Genomic DNA, 24871 nt, shown 5'->3' with positions numbered 1-24871 from the left:
TGGAAAACAATTCTTTATTCCAAGACTGTGTTTTTATGATTAAGATGAAATAATACACATAAAAGCAGCTGGCACACAGAAGGCACTCAATAAAACTGAGAATGATAAATTCTTACTGTCAAGAGGAATATAAAGACCAGGGTTTCCAATTAAGTGTTGTTTTACATTGAAAAAGCAAATTTGAACAAGTATACTGTCCAGATTCACTATTTCTAAAACAGACATGGACTGGAAATAATTAAGTATTCAATAAATATATCCAATAAAAACGCATTATGTAATGACGTATTTTCTTCTTAATTCCACAGATACGGACTTGGCCAGCAACTAAACTTCTAAAAATGTTATGTCTGGGCAAAACTTAAGATTCATTATCATAAGGATGTCAATTGGAATTTATTCACTCACATTTTTTTCTTCGAAAATGGCCTTGTCTATTGGCCCTGATATCTAAATGGGCTGCCATGTTTTTACACCATTTACATGAGGTGTCCCTGACTCAAGGATACCAAATCCCCATGCTCACCAGGGACAGAAAGTGCATCCTGGTCTGAAAAGATAAATGGGGACTATCAGATACTAGCGCTGGCAAATTTTAGTTGAGGATTATAAGAGAATGACAATAGAAACAAAAACTGAAAAAATGCCATGAGCCACAGCAAGTCAATGCCATGTGAAACCTGAAATCATTGGAGCAGTGGAAACTACAATAAACAGAGGGCACAGTGAACCAAGAAAAGAGATTAAGCAGACAATACAAATATTCATAGAATTCATATTACAATTCAGACTACTCAAATTGTTCAAACTTTCTTCTTTCCCTTTTATGAAAACACAATTATCATTTATAAGAAAGATCATTGTTGAAATTTTTTTAATTAAGTTTCCTTATATTTGTTTCTCAAAAACTTCCCTTTCAATTTTGTTATCTGTTGACAAAGAAATCATATTCTGGTGAGTGTAAAGATAGCCCAGAATACTTTCTTCATCAGTATTACTTAATCGCTGGTACTTCTTCACAAGATTTCACTTCCTGTATCCTCTTACAATGAAAACGTTATTGAATTAATTCGATTTCTGTAAACAGAATTATACAAAGGCTTTTTTCATCAACCAGACTCAAATGAAGTGGCAATTCAAAGTAAACTTGGATTTGTATGAGGTGAATGTTTCCAAACTATACTATAAGATCATTTATTTATTGAAAAAAAAAAACTTTTAATGAACATCTATTTTGTACCAGGTACTTGGTATAAGAATATGAATATGATATTTGTCCTCCAGGAGTTCATGCTAAATTAGAATAGACCAGTAAGCAACTATTACTATACTGCTATGTTAAATACAGTAATAACAATAAATGTCAGTGACAAATGATCAAGTACAATCACATCAAATAGCATTAGGGAAACACTGACCTGAGAGAAAAGAATTCTAGCACAATGGGCTAGGTAGTCCCTCAGAGAGAGCAAGAGATCCAAGTAAGACAGGTGCATACTAAGTCCTGGAAAACTCAGTAGGATATGAAATCTCTTACCTGTACATGAGGCTTCATTAGTTCTTGTGTGTAGTAGCATGGTTTCGTTGTCATCTTTATGGGAAAGCCACATATATGAGGCAGTTTAGATTTTAAATCTGAAAGGAAACTTTGCAACACACCTTCCAAATCTACTCTTGGAAAGAACTGTATAGGCTGACTTCTGATGCAGCTGAGAGGGTATCTGAACAATGTTAACGAATAATAGAACAGTGTTTGTGCTTAAGAGAGAGCAATTTCTATGGAATTAAAAAGTAATTACAATAGTAACTGTTAAAAGGCACACATAACTAAATCCTATTTTATACATTTATTTCATATTTTCCAAAGCTAAAAGTATGTTTTATCACAGGGATCTTGATTCCTTCTATTTTAACACTCCAGACAGCTTACTGTGTCCTTATTACAGAGCTGGCAGACTAAGATATTCCAAAAATGATTTATAACAAAGACACTATGACCTTTATAGATTACAAAAATAAGTATTTATAATAAACAATAAACAGGTTGCATCTCCAAATGCTGTAAAAATTCGGTACAGAGAAACAACACATACAGATTGTATTCAAGCTCCAAAAGCAGATCTTTGAGAAAAGTGGTTACTTTTCTAATGAAAAATATTCTGAGGACTTGGAACAATGTCTTTGCATCTAATGAAAGGGAGCAGTTTACCTCTGTCAGCCTCAATTTTACATTAAGATTTGGGCTAGGAAGTGTAGAATGCAGAAAGAGAACATTATGGCTCTTCCTTCTTCCAGTCTGAAACTCTAGCAGGTCGGAATACAGAGACAGGAATGTGACATCAGTATCAATTACAATTGAAGAGTTTCACCTGAACACATGTAATTATTATTAAATTTAAAATAATGTTAAGAAACACATTTTCTTAAATCATTCAGTTGCATTAAGTGCAAGTGAGATCCTCTAACTTTTGCCTGTGAGATGAAATAATCTTCCAAAAAGAAAAATCTCTGTTAAAAGACAAATTCTTTTAATTCCACCCTTTCAGTAATATCCAAAATGCCACTGGAGGGAGCCCCTGACTAAGGAGAATTCTAGGGTTATTTTCTAGGATTATTTACTGTCTACTAGCAATCATGTAAACATTTCTCTAGGCACTCTGAAGTTCCTTTTGTTGCCTAAAATGTTGCAATGGCGTTTAAGAGAAAAAATATCTTTATTAAGCTCATCCTTAATTTTAAAAAACTAAGGAAAACAAGAAACACTCAAGCAGAAGAAAAAGAAGTTAGAGGGGAAAGCAGTTTCATTTAGATGCAGAGAAGATTGAAAAGGATGATGTACATCAGGGCCAGAAGCAAGACTGGATCATGAGGCTGGCAGGGGGCTTCTGTTATACATGATGTGTAAAGGATATGTGAAGATCCTTTCTCCTATCATTTTGAAGTAGATGCTGCAGTATATTTTAATATTTCCACAATCTTCTGGAAGTTTATAGCCATACTGAAAATTAAAAACCAAGCTGAAATTCTCTCAAGAGAAAGCTAAACTTGGGTTAAATCATAAGACGCAAAATCAAATAGCTTCTAACATAATATACGTTTCTATTCCTTACCAGGTCATCCCAGTGCATCTGGAAATCTTCATATGAATGAAAAGGACAGTCAGGGGGTATGGTGTGAAGAATACTTATTATTTGTCCCCTTTTCATACTATGAAAAATAAGAGTTGATAAAATATTCTTGGATATCATTTTATTTAACTATGTAACTTAATTTAGGAAGTATTCAAAAAGATTTAGCAACTCTCTTTACATAAGTAAAAACTAATCATTTGCTCCTAGTTCCTAACACACACTGTAGTAAATCTCAACAACCAGAATTGTTAGGAAAAAGTGAAATTGAATTGATACAAACAACATGCCAGTTATAAACACAAAATAATGACTAATAAAATGTTGCCACACAGAAGCATGCCTATAACTGTTAGACATTAGGGAAAAGTCTATTAAGAGTTGAATGAATCAGAGTCAAACCCGTGTTCCCTACCTACCTCTTCCCTGCTTTGATGATTAAATTATCATACATATTCTCTTAGTTAATTAAAGTTCTTTCTCCTAAGCAGGTTAAAATTTCATCCCAATAGTCCTATTTATATAAATAATAAGCCATTTTCCCCTACAGATGGTACAATCTTAAAAAACAGCTCATGTCAAATGATAATGAATTGTTAATTATACGTAAAGTTTATAAGGTTTTACTGATATTATAATAGTTGTAATTTCATAATGAGCTATCTAGAAATTTTACTTTTGTAAAAATTATATTTAACAAAAATTTAAGTGTATAATAAAATTATTTTACTAATTTGATAAAGGAAATTGATGACTTCTGTAAGTATGACAACACTTTTCAAGTTACAAGTCAGTTTCAAAAATTCCTTTATACTTTCGTACACATTGATGTCGAAGCAAAATGAGAGAGAACCACTACACCTTGGACCCACCCCAGATGCTACAAATTGAAATCTCACCTTGGCAAAACGTAGCACCAGTTGCTTAAAATTGAACGTCCTTCAATGATGGCATTCTTGTTAGTATCAAAATCCTTTATAACACTCTGAGAAATATCAAATTCTCTTAGCTTTTAATAGAAATAAGATTTAATGCATTAGTCCTCAAAAGATTTTGTGAAACAAAAGGAACATTAAAAAACACATATCTCACACACATGTGCACACAGTCAATTACAAAGTCGTGTTAAAGGCTTGGTTACATTGGAGGTGCAGGGCACCTCACATAATGCAATCAGTGTTTCAGTTCACCCTGCTTCTCTCTATACAACATATCACGTATTTTATGCTTTCTCTCACTTTCCAACCCCAATGCCTATCTTGTACTTATTTCAAGTGGTTTTCAATGTTTTGATGATGTTAGTTTATAGGAAGTTGAATTCTTTCTAAAGGAAGGTATTTACATTTTATCAGAATAGCATCTTTACTAATTTTTTCTTTACTTTAAAAAATTTTTTTAACTGGAGAATGAGTCAGAGAGTTGTTCCTCTATTTGGTCTTTGGGAGGGAGAGCCAATACTCAACTCTCCTTCTGTATCCTTTATCTCGAATGCTTTTCCTCTGGTCCTCAGGTACCCTATCTGCAGGGTATTTAAGCTTATAGTTTGCCAAGAATTCTTCATTTACATTTCCTCACCCTCTGGGACATTTTAATACAGTGAGTCAAAGATAAGGAGGGACTTCGTTGAAGTGAAGAATAAAGTATTAATGTCCTCCTAAGAGGACACTGTATTAGGGTCAGAGAGAATGGTTCATAATTTCATAATCCCTCATCCCCTTTTTAACATATCATCATACAGCTTTTGGAAAATAATGGCCTAACTTCATTCTCTACTGCTTTTCACTAAACTTCAACTAAACAGGCCAATTTTTTTGTTGTTGCCTAGACAGGTCATAACAATACACGTGCTGAAAGCATTGCCCTTACTCTGATTTATCTGAATTCTACCAGTAAAAGCCTTTATAGGCCTAGAGCTAGACCCATCTCCTCTATGTTCAGTGATTGATCCTTCTCTGAATTCTGACAGCATTTATTAAGACTAATGGAAATGAGGGAACAGGGCAGAGCAGGAAAACATGAATGTAGGAACAGGAAGATAAGATGTGCTGGTTATGTTGTGAGGTAAGAGAGCAAAGACACTAAGAATGAATATTGTCCTGTGCACTGGAGATAAATCTTGCACTGTGACATACTGTGCTTAAGAGATGAGTTGTCCAATCTGTGACAAAAGAAAGGATGGTCAGTACTGGGATGGCTATGAACATCAGGAAAGACTGACTACAGGTGAATAAGTAGATTATTTGAGGGAAAACAGAACCTAAAACTGAACCCAGAGAGGATAGATATGTCCAAATGTTCACAGTTTATGGGTTCTCATATACACCCACTTACATTAGCTTGAGTTTATATTCTTCTGCCTATCTCAACACTATTCAGAGACCCAAGAAAATTGCTGCAGAGATCTCCATGGTACCAGCACTTAAGGTCTATATTGGATTTTCTCAACACAGATCTTTCTGAAGACTGGAAAACTACCCAAGTGTTCACCATACACACCCCCCAAAGACATTTACCCTCTTATATGTATTTACTTAACAAATATTTATAACATGTCCTTATGTGAACAGACCTTCACTAACAAGAAAGTACTCGGTAAATATCACTTCTTCCTTATAACACCAATCTAAAGAATTTGGACTTTATTTTCTCTAAGCAATGTTGAGATACTAGAGATATTTAGGTTGTGGCTGTCTGTTTTAGGAAGAGAACTCTGCCGACACTGTGAAGAATTAGAGAGTAAATAAGAGGAAAGGCTAGAAAAAAGGCCAATATGGAGACCAATTTTAATTGTTTGGGCAAACAAGAGGACCTAAATTAGAGCAATGGAAATGGAGAGAGAGGAAGAGATTTCAGAGATCAAGGGAGGCTTTAATGGCTGACTGGATACAGGAAGCAAGAGCCAAGGATAACTCTGAAGTCTGTAGCTGGGTAACTTATTGGCTGTTGATGCCAGTAACCAAGAATAAGTACAAAGGAAGAACACAGTTGAGGCGAGGGAGGGTGACAAATAAATAATTCAGTGTTACACAATAACCAAGACTGCACATCATGAGTACACTCCTGTGACAGTTTCTGAGAGGGCAAGCTGCAACTATACGAGAGTATTAGGGAGGTACCAGTGTACCAGCTCACCACTGAACTAGTTGAACCTGCTAAGGAAAAGACAGGCATGCTGAAAATGGAACCCTAGGAAATAGTAACACTTAAAGTGTGATAAGAGAAAGAAGAACCACGAATGAATGGTACGAAATTCTGGATAAAGCAATTTCAGGGAAATCAAATTTCAGATGATTTCAAGAAGGAAAGGGTAGAAAACACTGTCTAAGTTCTAAAGGTTTCAAATATGAATTCCCTCAACCATCTCCTTTTTCTCTGAACTCTAAAGTCATGTAGTTCCTACGACACTTAGTTTGATACTATATTGTCAAACATGGTTATTTAATTGTTGTATTTTTTTTCAATACATTTTAAGTATCCACTCCTGTCAGGCTCTATTGGACGTACAAATCTGAGTCAAGAAACCTAAGGCTAGGTGAAGGAAGTATGATGCAGTGTAGAAGAATGAACAGAGTCAAAGGAAAAACTGTAAATCCTGAATCTCTTTCTTACTACCCTTCATGACCCAGAGCAAGTTACTTAACCTCTGTCCCAATTCGCTTCCGTAAGGGGAATGGAAGTATAGAAAATAAACTAGAAAGGGGTGAGATGATAAACATCCTCCTCCTCACTTTTATTCCCCTCACCTGACCTATAACCAATACTAGATTTTGATAAAAGGAAAATTCAATGTAATTATCTTTTAGTCTACATGGGGAACAAAGACAAATAAGGCAAAACCAACACTCTCAAAGGGATTACAACTTAGTAGGAACACAGACATGTATGAAACCAATTTTTATAAAGGAATGTGAAAAATGCCATATCAAAAATTTAGGTACAGTGAGATTTAGAGGAGCTAATGGTCAGTTATAATTTAGGGAATCAATAGAACAAGTGTGTGTTGAATATATAATGTTGAGTAGAAGACAGAAGTACATCTTCCCCATTTCTGGTGTTTGCTTCCATGTTGAGAAAGCTCTAACACATATTCTTGATATCTCCCTGCCCTTTCATTCATTCCATGGGGTGACTTATCTGGTTGATAAAATTGGGACAATTCCTTCTTCCTCCTCTTGGGAGCTGGCCTGCTGGCAAAGAGTAGTGTACTGCATTCTGTCATATTGGGGTTGGTGCCTGACCTCCCAAGGGAGCTCTGGGTTTCCACTACTCTCATACGTAGGTGGGGAATCTACTTAATTCTAGGGTTCAGATAGGCTACATTCTTTAACAACTGTTTTTTTTTTTCAATAATAAACAGTGTGACCATACATGAATTAAATAAAATGGAGACCAAACTTGAAAATTCCTTAAGCAGACAAAACCAGTTAAGCCATGCAAGTAAAACCTAATTTAGCTCACTGTATAACAAGTGAAATTTAATTTCAATTATTTCTTGTAAATACTCTAAAAATCATAAAACTTAAATTGTTTTCCAAAACAGAGTAAGATAATAACGTTTAACCAGTTACCTGTCATTTTGAAAACTCCATTACTATAATCAATCATTATAAAGATAAAATAGTTTCCACATTTTCATTATATAAGCTGTCCTGTCACAACACCCTTCTGAGCTTCATTCCACTGTTGGCTTGAAGACTCCTGGTTCACAAATTATTCTTTTATGTGCAATAAATGCAATAAATACAATAAATACAACTTTAACTGATCTGATTTTACTTTTAACAGACTCCAGTTCATACAGGTTAGGCCAGTATTCCATTAGGTTAGTGCCCCTTTCACTCTCAAAAGTATCCATTTTGGACCATAAATTATATTCTCATCCTAATAATAAAGGTGGTATTCTGATTTCTATATGTCTTATTCTTCTTTGTCAATCTCTAATTGATTCGAAACTCGGGTATATAAAACACAAGTATAATCTATAGAAAATTCAAAGGGCAGTAAAGCATGATATTAGTCCTTAAGAAGCTTATTATAAAGTAAATTGGCAATATGAAAAATGAGTATAATTATAATAAACACACAAATAAGTATGTGAGTATGCTGAATAGCACGAAGGTTTAAAAGAGGCTGGGAGGTCACCATGGCTCCAAGCTTTGGGACGTTTCCTCTCAGTACAAGATATTCATGTCATGCTGCCCATTCCATTTATTTTTATGCAGGTCAGTTTCCCTATTTGCTTACACAATTCTTAAGGGCCAGAAACTAGATCTTATTTACTTTTGACTTGCCTAGTGCCTCAATATAACAGGTAATCAAAAAATTAAAGAGAAATATGAATGGAGTAGCATTGGAGCTGGCTCTTAAAATGAGTATGATCTATAACTAATCAGAGGGTCACTCTAAGCAAAGGAGGAGTCATCTGTCTCAACTTGGACACTACTGACACTTTGGGCTGGATAACTCTTTGTTAGGGTGGAGTTATAGTGATATCCCACGCACTATAGGATTTTTTAGCAGCATCCCTGACCTCAAACCACTAAACGCCAGTAGCAACACAACCCTCCCCCTATGTCATAATCAAATTTTTCTCCAGACATTACCAAATATCTCCTGGGGAGCAAAATCATTCATTTCCTTCTCTACCCCCCCTCTACCGAGAACCACTGAAACAGAAGAAAGAAAATAATATTTATTGAGCTACTATTAATCTGTAAGTGTCTATGTTGGGTGTTATGAGAATTAGTAAAACAAAAGACATATCCTTCTACTAGGAAGGCAAAAACCATTATAAGAAAATAGATGCAAAAAAAAATGCTACTAGAATGCTAATGAGGGGATATGATATTTAGTATGAACTGAAACAGTGCTTTTAATATTTGGAGGTGAAAACAGAGGCAAGTAGTGAATGCTGAGGCAAGGGAGGGTTGTCTTGAAAGTCATCTAAAGAGATTTTTTTGAACAAGAAAATATGATTAAATCTGTGTTAAGCTGACAGTATGTTGTTTTCTTTGAGTAAAAGACTTAGAACAATATCAATATATTAAGCATATAATACTATGGATATTGATAATAAAAAGCTCTTATCACTCTTATTAAAAACTAAAATCTACTAGCATGTTGGTAATAATAATAGTACATTAAATATATAATAAATCTAGTAAATTATAGAAATCAACATATGTGGTACCTCAGGTGGTGGCAGTCTGATTGTGTAAGCTTCTATACTTAGACAAACTTGAGTTTCAGTTACATTGATGTCTAATACTGAAAATAAAATATTTAACTGTGAATTTTATGGAACTATTACCCCATTTTATCAAGTTAACTATTTTAGTAATGAAAGAAAGGACTTTAACTTAATTTATCCACGTTAGAAACTCAGTTAAGAATATGTATTTTTTCCTCACGTGGTAAAATTTTTAAAAATCACCATATAATATTTGAGAGTCTGCAGATGAGACAGAGGCCTGAAACAACACTGATATATGGGCATGTATGTGTTGAGGGGTCAATACCTTTTACAAGCCTCATGTCTATTATTATATATTATATGTGAAAAATGGACACTGTCTTCTTAAATCAGGAGAGGTACCATGCCGAGCTCCTGACTTCATAGTCTTTTCCCAACAAATGCTTATCAATATACCAGCAGATAAAATACAGATTTCATAGAGACCCAAAGCTTCTACCTTGCTTTCTATAATTAAAATTACTTATGGAAGTCAGAGAGTGGTTATCTCGGGAAGGGGTAGTACCTGGATGAAAGCATGAGGGGATTTCCAGGGAACTGGTTATGTTCTGTTTCTTGATCTGAGAACTGGTTATGAGGATATGTGTAGTCTGTGAAAATCCAATGAGCTATATACACTTAACAATTTGTCAGTTTTGCTGTAGAATATTACATTTGGTAAAACTAAAAGAAAAACTGTAATACAAGAGTGAGGGATTTTGCTCTCCTAAACTTTTCTCTTTAATCTCTGGCAGCTATAGTCTCTTGACAGTGGGGATGAAACTGAATTTCTGTAATGAACCCATTTGTCCAGAGCTAGAGCACAGTGACTGCCACTGTCCAACTTAAAAATAAAACCAGTGTAAGGAAGGCAAATAGGCTTCAGCCTGAAAGTTAACTCAAAGCGAATAGTTTTGGATTAGAGGTGCTAGCTCAGGATTTAAGGCGATGAACAAATTGTGGTGAAAGCTACCATGATTGATCAATGTCTCCTTGGATTTAGGATTTCCACCTCTCTGCTCTCTCTAGACTACTGTTTAGGAACAGGTCTACCTGCCAAACAGCCATGCTTATCAATAACAAATTAGACTGTACTGTAAACTGTGTATTTTAGATCATCTTTGTCTCTTTAGACAATCTTTCTTTACTCTTTTAAGGAGAAGAATTGTGTTCTCATAAGCAATAAATCTTTTACTTACAACGATAGTAACAATTTTTAATTATATGATTCTGGAAACTATACATTACAAATGCCTGTAGAATTAAATTCCTTCAGGGTCATAATTTTAACTAAGTAGAGAAATTAAAAATATAGATTTTATTCCAATTAAGAGAAGTTAACTTTTTCTCTTATAGGTAAGAACATATATTTTGACCCAGAGGTGATGTCCTGGGTAAATTGTGATTATATTAACAACCGATTCAATTATGACATAACCTAATCATTGACTGTAAACCCAACAATCAGTAACATTGTTTTATTTAACAACTGTTGACCATATTAATGTTTTATCTATTGACTTCTACATTTTTACTTACCAACAGCACTTTGCTTTCCCATCTGAGAAAGAAATTCTCGTCCTTAAAAAAATTCATAGGACATGCTTTATTATTATAACTTATAAATCATGCTTGATAAATTATCAAAGCTAAGCAAAATATTTTAAAATGCAGTTTTACACAAAGGAATATCCGAAGACAGTTCGGAAAAAAATACAATCACTCAAAAAGTATCCAAGTTCAGAAATTCTTCTTTCTAATATTTATTTCCTGGCATAAAATACTTAGAAAAGGGACAGACCTCAACACAAAATCCAGAAGAGCCTTTTGATTCCAACAATATTGGTAATTTGTGTTCATTTTATCATAATTCTCCATAACTTATAGTTATTCCTTTCCAAACATCAAGTATTATATAATTTTTAAAAATTATTTGAAAAAACATCAGTAGGCCTCTGGATACCATCCTAAGTAAGGAGAGGACATTTATATTGTTGTGGACTTGCCTAAGAAGGCTTAGTTGGGGTGAAACTTTAAAAACTATTCCCTCAAAATGATATATCTTGAAATTTAAAATAGATGCCCATAATAGAAATAATCTAGTTCAGAAACCCCTGATGACTGAAAGAGATAAAGTCACCTTGCACCAAGAGATGGCCAGTTTTATTCCAGGCTGGAGCAAGCCTAGCCATGAGGGAGTATGAAAGGCAGTTTTGAAGAATTACAGGGATTACTCTCTGTGGAGCCTCCACCTAAACATATTAAGAAAAAACATGGGCAAATTCACAACAATTGGCATGCCCCTGTAAACTCAAAGAAAATGTTTGTTTAGATCACCACCAAACAAACTGGGTTATTTGGGATATGAGTTATAGTCATCACTATAGGTAATCCTATCTTGTTCTAAAGTTAGAGGAAGTGTTAAAACATATTTGCTTTGAAACCAGGAAGACTATCATGCTACAATGCCCAAATTCTCCCTCCTTATCCTGGCCCAATAAACCTAAACTTTTGAACTCCTGTGCTAGGTAGGACCTTACACTTTACTTTGTATGTTGCTTTGCACAGAGGAAACCAGCCCAGAACGATACTATAATAATTTTCCTTGTTGTTCACTTTAATTCAACATCAGAAAACAATTAAATACTTACATAGGCACACATGAAACCAGCACACTGTCTCTACTTGTAGAGAATTTTGAAAAATCACGACTTTTACTTCTGAGTAGTAAGAAGTGATAGGCTCAGATTTATCCTCCCCCTAGAATAACTAAAAAACTGGGCAAGTTATATGAAACAATGGTTCACAAGACATTGGACATCTAGCAATAAAGACGAGCAATCCTTAAGAGACGGGAAACCTACAATTACCTCCTCTGTATTGATTAAGGAGGGTTTCTAGGCTGTGGTGCAGGGAAGGAGAACCCTGGAAGAGCCATGGGTTCCCTTCATTGAGGAGCCAGCTGAGAGTCCAAGAAGCCAAGTGAGCTGGTGTTGAGGGCAAAGCATTAGAGGGAGAGAACTGAACAGAGAGCAAACTCTGAGATCAGCAGAGTCCGTCTTGAGTCATCAGCTAAGTACGGATTAGCACGTGCATGTAAGGGAAATACCCAGGGCTGAGGAAAGAACCAAGGTTGTTTTCTATACAAATATCCTTGCAAATATAGCCTAGAAGAAGATGCTGCCATTGCTTCTCTCAGCAAGACATGCCAAGGAGAATTGTCTCCCAAAGATTATTCACCCCTCATTTTTGTGACCTTTTGGTCTGGTGAATTTTCCCGGAATATAAGTAACTAATTTGCTGGCAAGGAAGAAGACCAAATCTGTTCAATTTGTTTCACAGATATTTTAATTAAGGATACTATCAATAGGACTTCAAGCAGCAGGATGAGGCCAACTTGCAACATTAAACTCAAACATGAACCCAGAGAAAGACCATATTTGGGGCCATAAAATAAGCCTCAATAAATTAAAAAAAGGTTCAAGTTATACAAAACACGCTCTCTAACTACAATTAAATTAGAAAACAATAATAGAAGTAGCCTTGGAAAATCCCCAAATATATGGAAACTACATAACACATTTCTAACCCATAGTTCAAAGAAGAAATCAAAGGGGAATTAGAGAAAAAATAAAAACAAAACATATTTTACAGAAAATCTGTAGCACTAAATGTCTCTATATTAGAAAAGAATGTTCTCAAATCAATGACCTCAGCTTCCACCTGAAGCAACTAAAACATGAAGAGTAAACTAAACCCAAAATAAGCATAAGAAAACAAATAATGAAGACCAAAATGAATATCAATGACATACAAAACAGCAAAACAACTGAGAAAATCTACAAAACCAAAAGCTTGTTTTTTGCAATCAATAAACTTGCTAAGCCTCTAGGAAGACTGATTAGGGAGGGGGGAAAAAAAGACACATGTTACCAGTATCAGGATGAGAGAGGTAACATCACTACAGATTCTACAGCAAAGGAAATTAAGGGAGTATTAGAAGCAACTTTATGTCAGTACAAGTGACAAGTTAGAAGAAATGAACACATTCCTTGAATTAGATAACTTGAATAGTTCTATTATCTATTAATGATATTGAAATTATAGTTAAAAACCTTCCCACAAGGAAAATGCCTGACCCTGATAATTTGATTGATGAATTTTATCAAGAATTTATGGAAGAAATAATAAAAATTCGACACAAACTTCAAAAGCCAAAAAGGCAGGTTCTTTCACATGCATGGCAATAACTTATGAGAAAAATAGTTTAAGTTTTGTTTGATGACAAAAAGAAGTTGAATACAAAATCATTATAAATAGTATTTGGAATTATTATTCTCTTAAGAACTTACTTTAGCTCCGTGTTTTTCAATATAGGCATTAAGTTTTCCAGCTTTATAAAATGGTATCTACAACAACAAAACAACAAAAATCCATATTTATAAAAATTACTTAAATATACTATTAAATAAAGAAATACAAAAAGAATTTAAACATTATACAGCAGAGGACACATCATCAGGCCATCATCCTAACAGTTCCTGTGTGTTGGAGAAGCAAGTGATAATCGTTCTCTCCCTAAAACAGAATCTGTAGGTACATTCTCAAAGTTAAGAAAGCCTTTTTGGGAGTGATACAAACCTAGAAAAGGAAAAGGCTAATACATTTCTATAATATTTAACATCTCTCTTAACACACAGTAAATTTCTAGGCATGAATAAAGAAAATGGACACAACTGTAAGATCAAGAGAAAGTTCAAAAGGCCAAAGTGCTTTAACTAACCAATGAAAGACACAGAAATTCAAAGAAGATACTATTTTTAACCTAACAGATTGGCAGATATGTAAAGGCTGCTAATATCTAGTGTTTATGAGGATATGGAAATACGGTTCTCTCAATATACTCTTTATGAAAATGCCATCCAGCACAAGCTTTTCAGAGAGTAATTTAGCATTATCTAGATTATAGTATAAAATGTATAAATATATACAGTATAAAATGCACTGCAATCCCTCTTCTAGGAATTTAACCCATAGAAACTTCCAGACCAATAAAAATGATATAATTTCAATGATGCTTTCTGAAGCACTATAGTAGTACAACTAGAAATTCAGACGTGCATTTGAAAATATTAACTAAATTATTATACACCAATACAATAAAATATTTCACAGCCTCAACCATGAAACAGAATAACATCCAGGAGAGGCTGTTCAAGGGGAAATGGATGGCAAGTTTAAAATAGTATGTGTAATAATTCCATTTTCTACTTTAAATATAAAAAAAATTACGTAATATCTTTGTAAGAAAGCAAAACATATTTTTATATGCCTGCTTTCCTCTTAGTATTCTTGCTAAGATTAGGATATTTGAATTTATGAGAACCCTGAAACAATGTCCTCCTTGTTCCATAAAGATTTTCAGGCAGAAAAGAACACAAATAAGAGTTATTAGTGTTTACTTGTCTACAAACAGCTTATCCTTCTTAAAAAATGATATCAAGAATGAAAAGACAAGATGACTATATAACCATATAACATAGAAGAAAAAATAAAGGAACTAAAAGTTTATTGATAGCTTATTAATATTAATAAATGTTCATTTCACTGGATTCTGAGGAAATGAAATCTGAGAGTAAGAGGATCTTTTCTCAAAGATTTTTGACAAAAATCACAGAATAATATAATTTTTATAAAGATTTTTGGCATTTCATTATCATTCCCAGTAACATACAGCACTGGGAAAATTCATTCTAATTTTATTAAGTGTAAAAAAAAAATTTTAAATACAGTTTCCAAATTAAAAACACTGTCGATCTAAGTCCTTTAAAAACAATTGGACATATGTTGGAATGGGAAACTTCTTCCTTTACTTTAATGGAATTCTAAGGAAAAAAAATATAAGAAAAATATTAAGCCCATGCTATTTTTAAAAAAATTATGCTATATTATTTTACTCATTCATAGTCTTTATCTTAGTATTTATGACAGAAAAAAATATTAAATTAGAACCATGAAAATGAATTTTAAATATCAGGTATATCAAAGTTAAAGTCTATAATTGATTCACTCAAACTATAATACAGGTAATTTGGCTTCATAAACCACATTCAATTTGAGCTATAATTAATTCTCTTATCAACATTGCTCCCAATAATTAGTAATAACACTTCATAAAATTTTAAAATACTAACCGCCATCACTACCCAAATTTGGTTTAATATTCCAGGCACAGGTGATGTAAGAATATCTTGGTGCAAAAACAGCAATTGCCTGTGGAGATGAAATGTATTAATTGTAAAGCGGATTTGCCCACTGTCTGGTTTCACTTTATCAGAACATTTAGAAAGTTGCTTAGTTCTATTCAAAAGTTTACATTTCTTCTAGGGAAGGACTGTGTTATAGACTTCTGTATCTCTTCCCACACTTAACATGGTAACTTGAATATTTAGGTATTCATCCAAGATTTAAGAATGTTAGGTTCCAAATATTGATATTAATATGAAAACATGTCCCTGCATCTGAGTTTCCCAATCTCTTTTATCTGTGAACTTAGATTCCTCATTTAAAACTCCATTTCTGTCCAAGTATAGATGTGAAGATGTCTAAACATTGTTAAGAATCCAGCTCTTTTAACTTCTGTTTCTTCTGTTTTCCTTTTTTTAAGTGGTGATCAGGAGGCATTAGAGACAAGACTGTAAGGATTCATCTATCAGTGAAGTTATCAAATACTTCACCGTTACAACTATCGACTGGATGCTTTTCCTTTAAAAAGAAAATTTTTTCCAAGCCAAAATGAAGAGGGTGGTTGTTTCAGTTTAGCATTCAACAGCCAAATGAACTCATAACAACAATCATCACAATTCAAATTACCATCAATTTTGTTTCAAAGATCAAGGAAAAGGTGGATAAAACATGAAAGGGACTAGAAACGGAAATATGAAAAATTTCAAAATTCATCATCAGGGAAACAAACTTTAAAAGACATGGGTGTGTGTGTAGGGAGCGGGGAGGGGTTTCCTCAAAAAGTAAGACGGGCCAACCTGTTTCTCCTCAGAACGCTGGTGCAGAACCAAGTGCAGCAAGCACTTGATTTTTGCAGTGCCTGCCTTTGTCTGACATAGTGAAGTCTCCTCTCAATCTGTCCCAGCCTCTTTTGTCAGCTACTGGGACTGAGTCAAGACATCCCACTCTGTGGGCACGGTTTGAGAGTAAACAGCAGAAAATCTCTGGTTTTCCACCTATTTGTTTCCAAAAGGAGTCGCAGGTAAATGTTCAATAGGTTTCAAATTACACCTTAGCAGGAAGGGTACAGACTCCTGGATGCACTTGAGTGGGAGAATATACAAAGGGAAGAAGGAAAGTTTTGTAATTAAGAACAAAATGGGGAGGACAACTAGCAATATTCTGTTTGCTCCTCTGCAAGAAAGGCAGCTACACATGTAATCTTGTCATGTATTCTAAGAGTCCTTCTTTGAGCACCTCAAACAATTTAAGGGACTAATACATGCTGGGTCCTCAGCAATCATGGAGTTATACTTTAGGCTTCAACCAAGCTGTTTTTCAGACTACCTTGGGTCAGATATTTCAAGACAGTTCTTGGAGAAACAGTCTTCAGAAGTGATCTTATGCTGACCCGAAAATTAAGAGAAACTGTCATCTGAAGTGTTTACAGTATCTCCTAAAGTGTCCATAAACAGTAGGCACTCAATAAATATTAATTTCTATCTCCAAGTTTTGGGGAGTCTGATCTAATTCATCAATGTCTGTAAAAAATTTAAATTAAAAACATCACACAAGAAGTCACAAATATAAAAACTCAATAGTGTGATATCCCATCTCAAGTATTTTAAGTCCTTCCCCAAATGTAATCCGATATACCTGGTCAGAAGAAAACTGAATTCCTTTATTTAAAACTATATACACAGATTGAGTAGAAGAGTAGTTTGCTTTAAAGGAGATACTTCTTTTTTTTTTTGTGGTACTTTAACGTTTATTTATTTTTGAGACAGAGAGAGACACAGCATGAACGGGGGAGGGGCAGAGAGAGAGGGAGACACAGAATCGGAAGCAGGCTCCAGGCTCTGAGCCATCAGCCCAGAGACCAACGCAGGGCTCGAACTCGCAGACCGCAAGATCGTGACCTGAGCTGAAGTCGGACACCCAACCGACTGAGCCACCCAGGCGCCCCAAAAGGAGATACTTCTAAAACAGTGCGTATAAGTCTCAAAAAATTTAGAAAGCCTCAGTCATAAAGTGTACTTTTTACCTGCACATCTTCATTTGCGTACTCCTAATCTCAGTATCTGCCACCCCATTACTCAGTATTATCCTGACAGCACAGAGTTTGTGTAAATCCGGAGATGTGATGAAGAACAATGATTGCTGCCTCGAATCATTCATATTTTCCTGTTGACTGAATGTCTCAGCTATCAGGCCTTTAAAGATAAACAATAAAGCGGTAATAAATTCTCTTACCAATAGGGATTTAATACCAACCCACTACAGAATATTTGATATTGTGTTGGAATAAGTCAGTAAAAACAAATTAGCAGACTTCAGCATTTAAATATCACTAACATTTTATCTTTAAGAATTTTTTTACCTGCTAGAACTTTTTGGTACAAGTTTTATTAAGATGTAATGCAAATAACCTCCAACTCACCTATTTATATTATACAATTCAATGGTTTTTACTATGTTTGCCATTATGCAACCATCACAGTACACATTAGAAAATTTTCATCATTTCAAAAAGATAATCTAGAATTTTAAGCCCGAAGTTTTATATCCTAAATAATTTGAATATAATAATACGAAAACCAGCTATTTAAATGCCTACTCTAATCTAGGTACTAGATCTATTTCTATCACATTGTCTTTATTTAATAAATTTCTCTAATGTTCCTATTTTTTTAACATTTATTTGAGAGAGAGAGAGAGCATGAACAGGTGAGGGGCAGGGAGAGAGGGAGGCACAGAATCCAAGGCAGGCTCCAGGCTCCGAGCTGTCAGCACAGAGCCTGATGCGGGGCTCGAACTCACAAGCCGTGAGACCATGACCTGAGCCGAAGTCAGATGCTGAACCGACTGAGCCACCCAGGCGCCCCTGTGCATATTTTAAAGAAGTTCAGTCAAAGACATAGGCGAAAGTTTGTGATTCGCTACTTTTATTTCTAAAACGCATTTCCCACGAAAATGACTTTGTCGTTCTTCCTTTAAATATCTTCTGGCAGATGGGGCGCCTGGGTGGCTCAGTCAGTTAAGCCTCTGACTCTTGGGTTCCACTCAGGTCACGATCTCCGGGTTTCTGAGTTCCACGGGGCTCTTTGCTGTCAGCCTGTGGGCCTCAGATCCTCTGTCCCCATCTCTCTGCCCCTCGAGCAGTCCCCCTCCTCTTCCGCCTGTCTTCAAAGACTAGCCAGAAAAAAGCACGCAAACCGCACTGCTGTGTTCAGGAGCGCGCAAAATTCTGCTTTTCGAGTTCGCGACCAGGACAAGTCGCAGATAGAGAGCATCTTCTCTTTTCCCGGATACCCTGCCGCCGGCGCTCACGTGTCGTTCGGGAACCGCGGTACCACACTGCCCTCCCTCGGGGCGATCACCCAGCAGCAGGGGCTCCCAGAGCCCACTGGCAAGCAAGCCTGGCCCCGGGGCCGGGGTCTGAGCAGCCCGCGGCCTGTGGGGCCCGCGGGCCAAACTGCGGCCCGGAGGCTAGAGGACCCCGGTGGAAACATGGCCAAGGTCTTCATTCGGCTTAAATCCAGGGTGTAAGCGCCGACCCTGTGACTAACCCGTCAAAAAAGGTGCTCTGAAGACTGGAACCTGGGGCCCGTCCCCCCCCACCCTGCTCCGCCATCACCACTGGCCCACACGGTCGGCTCGCGCTGCTCCGGGCGCTGGCACGGGGTCCCCCCTCGCCGCCCCCCCTCCGCCGCCGCGGATCGCTTCCTGGCGGAGAACCACGCCCGGGAGCACGTTTTTAAAACCCGTGGAAGCCACGGCCTCCCGAGGGAGAAGCACGAGCCTTCTCCCTTCTCGCGGGAGGGGAGACGGCAGGGCCTGCAGCGGCCTCCCCGCTCCCTGCCCGGCTCCCTCACCCCGATGTCTCCCGGTCGGCCCGGGTTCGCCTTCGAGGGCCGTTCGCCTCCCGGCCTCAGGGCCCGCGCTCCTCAGCCGCCTCTCCCGCGCTCCCCTCTCTGCCCTCCCAGCGTGCCCCGCGCACCACACGCTCCCGGCGTGCCCCGAGCGTCCAGGCCTGCCGCGTGTCACGTGCGCAGCCCGCCCCACCTATCGGGTGCTCCCGGCGTGCCCCGGGCGCCCAGCGTTTCCCGCCTACCTTGCTGACGCCAGCGCCCGCCCGGCGTCCGGGACGGGCCGGGGTTGACGTCCGCGGGGCTCAGGCGCGAGGCCCGGCGGCCCCGGAGGAATCGCACAGCCGTGTGGGCAAAGTGCGGCCGCGGGGGAGCCGCAGGCGCCGACTCCGTGCGGGCCGCTTTCCCGGCCCTCACAGAGGCAAGCGAGCCTTTTGTGTCGCCCGCAAGGCCCGCGGTGGCCGAATCGGCCCTGGCCGGAACGTTCTGCCGCGTGCCGCGGAGAGGCAGCAGGGCGCAGGCGCCTTAGGCGTGCCTCCCGTCCGTTTGACAGGTATTTATTAAGCGCCTGCTGTGTGCCTGGAGCTTTTCCAGGAGTTAGCGACGGGGCGTTAAGCAAACAGCATTCTGTGGCGTCGTGGACCTCACACGTTGCTTGCGTCTCACAAGATCCTGTTCCTCGAGGGACAGGAAATGGGATAAATGAGCAACATACGAGGATGGGAGATGGTGCTAGGCGCATGGGAGAAACATAACGTGGGCCGGGAAGACGGAGTGTGGGGAGAGGCGGTGACAGAGGCCAGGAGGCCTCGTGGAGAAGGCGACACGGGAGTAAGACCTGAAGGCGGTGGGAGTGGGTGGCTACTCGGACGTTAGGGGACAAGGTTGTGGGGCAGAGGAGAGCGAGTGCAAGGGCCTGAGGCAGGAGGTGACCAGGGGTGCGGCGGGTCCGGAGAGGTTGAAGCCGAAGGCGGACAGAGGGCATCAGGCCCAAGCTGTGCGTGTTGTAATAGGCGCACCGGGCTGCTGTGCTCAGAGGGGGCTGCTGGGGACACAGGGACAGGGAGGAGAGTGGTCAGGAGGCAACGGCAGTAATCCGGGAGAGAGAGGGGATGTGCTAGGTTCAAGAGAGGGCCGACGAGGTTGGATTGGGCTGTGAAGCTACTTGAAGTTATACCTAATTCTTTTTGGGTTTTTTTAGGTTGATCTGGAGAGACAGAGACAGAATCGGCGGGGGGAGGGGCAGGGACCGAGAGGGAAAGAATGCTGGCAGGATCCAAGCTGTCAGTGCGCAGGGCCTGATGCGGGGCTTGAGCGCAACAAACGCTGAGATCATGACCTGCGTGGGAATCAAGGGTCCGACACGTAACCGACTGAGCCATCCAGGCGCCCCAAGATACTTGAAGTTAAATCTAATACATTTTGGACATGGTATGATGTGAGAGAGGAGTCAAGCTTAACTCCAAGGTTTTTGTACTAATGACTTGGGAGGATAGGGTTGCCATCATCTGAGAGGGGGATGACCGTGGGAGGAGCAAGTTTGGGGATGAAGATCAACACGAGTTCCGTTCTGGACATGTTGACCTTGAGAAGTGAAGAGGAGGAGGTCCGGGGAAAGATGTGTGTGTAATAGATGGTATTTAAAACCCCGAGGGCCGCCTGGGGGGCTCCGTCGGTTAAGCCTCCAAATTCGGCTCGGGTCATGATCTCACAGCTCCTGAGTCCAAGCCCCGCGTCGGGCTCTGTGTTGACAGCTCAGAGCCTGGAGCCTGCTTCCGATTCTGTGTCTCTGTCTCTCTCTGCCCCTCCCCTGCTCACGCCCTGTCTCTTTCTCTCTCAAAAATCAGCATTAAAAAAAAAGCTAATCTTAAAAGAATAAAATAAAATAGAGCCACAAGACCAGATCACCGAGAGAGTGTAGGAAGAAAAGAAGCCCTTACACTGACTCCTGGCAGACTCCAATATAAGTTCCTGGAGAAGAGGAGGAACCTCCTGTGTGGAATGCCAGCATATTTTTTATTAAGCAAAGAGCCATTTTTCAACCTCACATCTTAACAGGTTCCAGAAGTTCTATCGTGAAAGGATGAGATTTCGTTTCGTGATTGATGTTTGATCTATTGGAATCATTACTTATTTTGTATTTGCAAAATAAACTTTGGCAAAGAGGAGTCCTTTTAGGTATATTCCTAACTCAGTAAGAAAGTACTCAATACTTAATTGTTTGGTTACTTATAACCAGCTGGGAGATCATAGTAAGTAATTAATTATCATGAGATTGATGAGCAAAATCAGCCCCCTATGACAAATGTAGTTTGCAACATTAAGTGAACAAAATAAAATCTTCTGAAACAAACATTCCAACAAATAAACTTTTTGTCCTAAACTTTTATACTCTGGTTTTATGTCAGCAATCATTGGAATTATTAAACCGCTGAAGATTACAGAAAAGCTCTTTATCCTACCTGGGATATACACATAGGGAAAAAAACAACTGCATGAAGACAATGTCAAAAATAAATATAGATTCAGCTTACATCTAACAATAAATGCATATTTCTCCCTGGTCTTTCTTATATATTTAAATAAAGATAAACCTAGTGCTCCTCATTCTGAAAAGCACACCTGTCAACACTTCCTGTTCTTAATATCTCTGCTATTGAACTTACGGCCTCTGACTTCAACAATTTTAACACGGCAGAATTAAAAATACTTGAAATCACATAACACCCAAGTACTAAATATCCAGTTCTATTCCATGAAGATGAAATATTGCTTTTTGTGAAAACATGGACAAATCTTTCAAAATGTGAATAAGTCATAAGTAGACAGTTTTATGATTTTTTGAAAATGCCCATCCTTGTTTACCCACCAGTCATATCTAAAAATAGAACATTACCTTCATGCATCTCCAACATTCCCCTTCATGCCTTCTCCCAGCCATTTACCCACTTCCTCCAGAAGTAATCACTGTCCCAACTGCGAAATTGTAAGTTAATCTTGTTAATTTTGAACACTTCTATTAATGGAAGCATACAACATGAATTCTTTTATGTCTAGCTTCGCTCATAAACATGTCCATGAGATCCATATTGTTGAGAGTAGCAGTGTCTTATTTTCATTACTTACATTTCATTTCCATTACATAATGGATAGTGTTCCATTGTGTGTGTATATGCTTCATTTTATCCTTTCTGAGGTTAAATGGGCAATTAGATTGCTGCCAGTTTGGGATTATTATGAAGAATGTTGTGAAGGGAATTCTTATTAAGAAAAAAAGTCTGGGGCGCCTGGGTGTCCCAGTCGGGCGTCTGACTTCGGCTCAGGTCATGATCTCATGGTCTGTGGGTTCGAGCCCCACGTCAGGCTGTGTGCTGACAGCTCAGAACCTGGAGCCTGCTTCGGATTCTGTGTCTCCCTCTCTCTCTGCCCCTCCCCTGCTCACGTTCTGCCTGTCTCTCTCTCTCTCTCTCAAAAATAAAATAAAACATTAAAAAGAAAAAAGTCCTAGAAGGCTACATACATTGTAATCCCATTTTTGTAAAGCTCAGTAGTTATCCAAGCAAAGCTAAACAATGGGGGCTCCTGGATGACTCAGTAGGTTAAGTGTCTGACTCCAGGTTTTGGCTTAGGTCATGATCTCATGGTTTCATGAGTTCAAACCCCATGTCGGGCTCTGTGTTGGCAGCACAGAGGAGCCAGGTTGGGATTCTCTTTCTCCCTCTTTCTCTGCCCCTCGCCCACTCATGCTATCTCTGTCTCTCTCAAAATAAACTTAAAGCTGAACAATGAATTATTGGTATATGTGCATAACTATTTTTTCTATAAGCAAGGAAATGTTAAACACAATTCAGGATAATAATGATTTTTGGATGGCAGAAGGATGGGATATGGGAGGAACTGTAGTCCCCAAGTCAAGTGAAGGGTTCACTGGTGCTCATTTATATTATTAAATTTCAAAACATATATGTACCTCCACTTATACTAAACATTAAATCATAATTTTTAATTAATAAGGCACATAATGTCATAGGACCAATCAGAATTTTTATCCTGGGAAAAACTTTACTGACAGAATACATTTTGATGACAAGTGTGGACAGGCTAATTTACCAGGTATATGAGTTACTTATGTTTCTGTTTGTCACTCACAGGCATTACAGATGGGAAAGAATCCTCTTAAAGATTGCACCTCCAGCTTGACTGAATGTATCTCTTTTATGATGATTAAGGTTGTTGCATTGTATTAAATCATATTTAAATTTTCTGGACATACAAAAATTAGGCCATTTTTTTGGGTAAGCTAGTACCACATGAAAATAAAGCCATTTATTTTTTAAAAAACAATTTTTTAATGTTTATTTTTGAGAGAGAGAGAGTATGTGAGCAGAGGAGGAGGAGAGAGAGAGGGGGACACAGAATCCAAAGAAGGCACCAGGCTCTGAACTGTCAGCACAGAGCCCAATGCAGGGCTCAAACTCACAAACTGTGAGATCATGACCTGAGCCAAAGTTAGACACCCAACCAACTCAGCCACCCAGGCACCCCAGAAAATGAAGTCATTTCTAAGAAAGATTACGTGAGGAAGAGTCAGGTCTTTAGTCAGGAAGCTGGCATATGATGATAAGCCCCAGGTGGGGGTTGAGGCTGTGTTTACCATGCACCTTTGCCTGGAATTTGAAGAGTTTGGATGTCTAAGATTGTATTTATGGGTAGAGCATAATCAGCTGTCCTCAAATATATGGAGGGAGCCTGGGACTTACTGGGTGTGCACCTCATAATCACTTAAGGAGATTTGAGAATTTGACGAACTTTTTGAATTAACATTGCTGCTTCATTTATTAAAGATGAATAGACTATATCAGGCTCTAGGATCATAGTATGTGGTGGTAAATTATTTTTTTGCTTCCTTTAGCAAAGTTCATTTGAATATTCTGGCCCTGCTATAAGAAAGCAAAGAGAGAGCTATTTATCCATATTTCTGCCAGAGTGCTGAGGAAGAGAGTAGGGTGATGGCAGGTGGCAGGGAGTGATACAGTAATCAGTGATAGAATCAGGAAAAGAAGGATACCTAGAGACTAATATTTACTTCCTTCTAGCATCAACCTTACAGGTCCTAAATGATATTTTTGTTCAGGTAGGTAACTTTCTGACATGGGGATTCCAGCTTGCAAGAACTCCATTGCCCTCTTCATCATTCACATTACTTGTACACTTATGTGGATGCATTGAGCATTTGGGTAGGTCCTATATGTGCACATTGTTCATTTTAACTGTTATCATGCTGCTGCAGCAATTAGACTCTCTGTTTCCTAGGCTGGGAAAGAAAGAAAACAATTTTACCTTTAGTAGATGTCTCAGGAAAAGCTAGAAAACTTGGCTAGTTCTCTTGCTAGTGACAGATAAATAAATTAGTTCAC

At 38.1% G+C, this 24871-nt stretch overlaps 1 protein-coding gene across 4 annotated transcripts in view; it reads right to left on the bottom strand.

Moving 5' to 3' along the window:
• CD3H18orf63 (chromosome D3 C18orf63 homolog) overlaps positions 1–19565 on the bottom strand; it is a 51158-nt gene extending 31593 nt beyond the window's left edge. For all 4 annotated transcript variants that reach the window (XR_008291671.1, XR_008291673.1, XR_008291672.1 and 1 more), the window contains exons 1-10: positions 19461–19565; positions 17630–17798; positions 15555–15633; positions 13713–13769; positions 11501–11612; positions 10900–10941; positions 9319–9395; positions 4028–4137; positions 3111–3207; positions 1538–1591 (exon numbers count right to left, since the gene is read on the bottom strand). Coding sequence is in view for 1 of the 4 variants with exons in the window: in XM_053206039.1 (XP_053062014.1) it covers positions 1538–1591; positions 3111–3207; positions 4028–4137; positions 9319–9395; positions 10900–10941; positions 11501–11612; positions 13713–13769; positions 15555–15633; positions 17630–17763 (762 nt within the window). In the remaining 3 variants the exon portion in view is untranslated. The remainder of the gene's footprint in view (positions 1–1537; positions 1592–3110; positions 3208–4027; positions 4138–9318; positions 9396–10899; positions 10942–11500; positions 11613–13712; positions 13770–15554; positions 15634–17629; positions 17799–19460) is intronic.
• Between the last annotated feature and the right edge of the window lie 5306 nt (positions 19566–24871).

Source organism: Acinonyx jubatus, chromosome D3 (assembly GCF_027475565.1).
Source record: "Acinonyx jubatus isolate Ajub_Pintada_27869175 chromosome D3, VMU_Ajub_asm_v1.0, whole genome shotgun sequence".
NCBI lineage: Eukaryota > Metazoa > Chordata > Mammalia > Carnivora > Felidae > Acinonyx > Acinonyx jubatus.
Note: the sequence above shows the minus strand (reverse complement) of the source record. Positions and strands in the feature narration are given on the sequence as shown.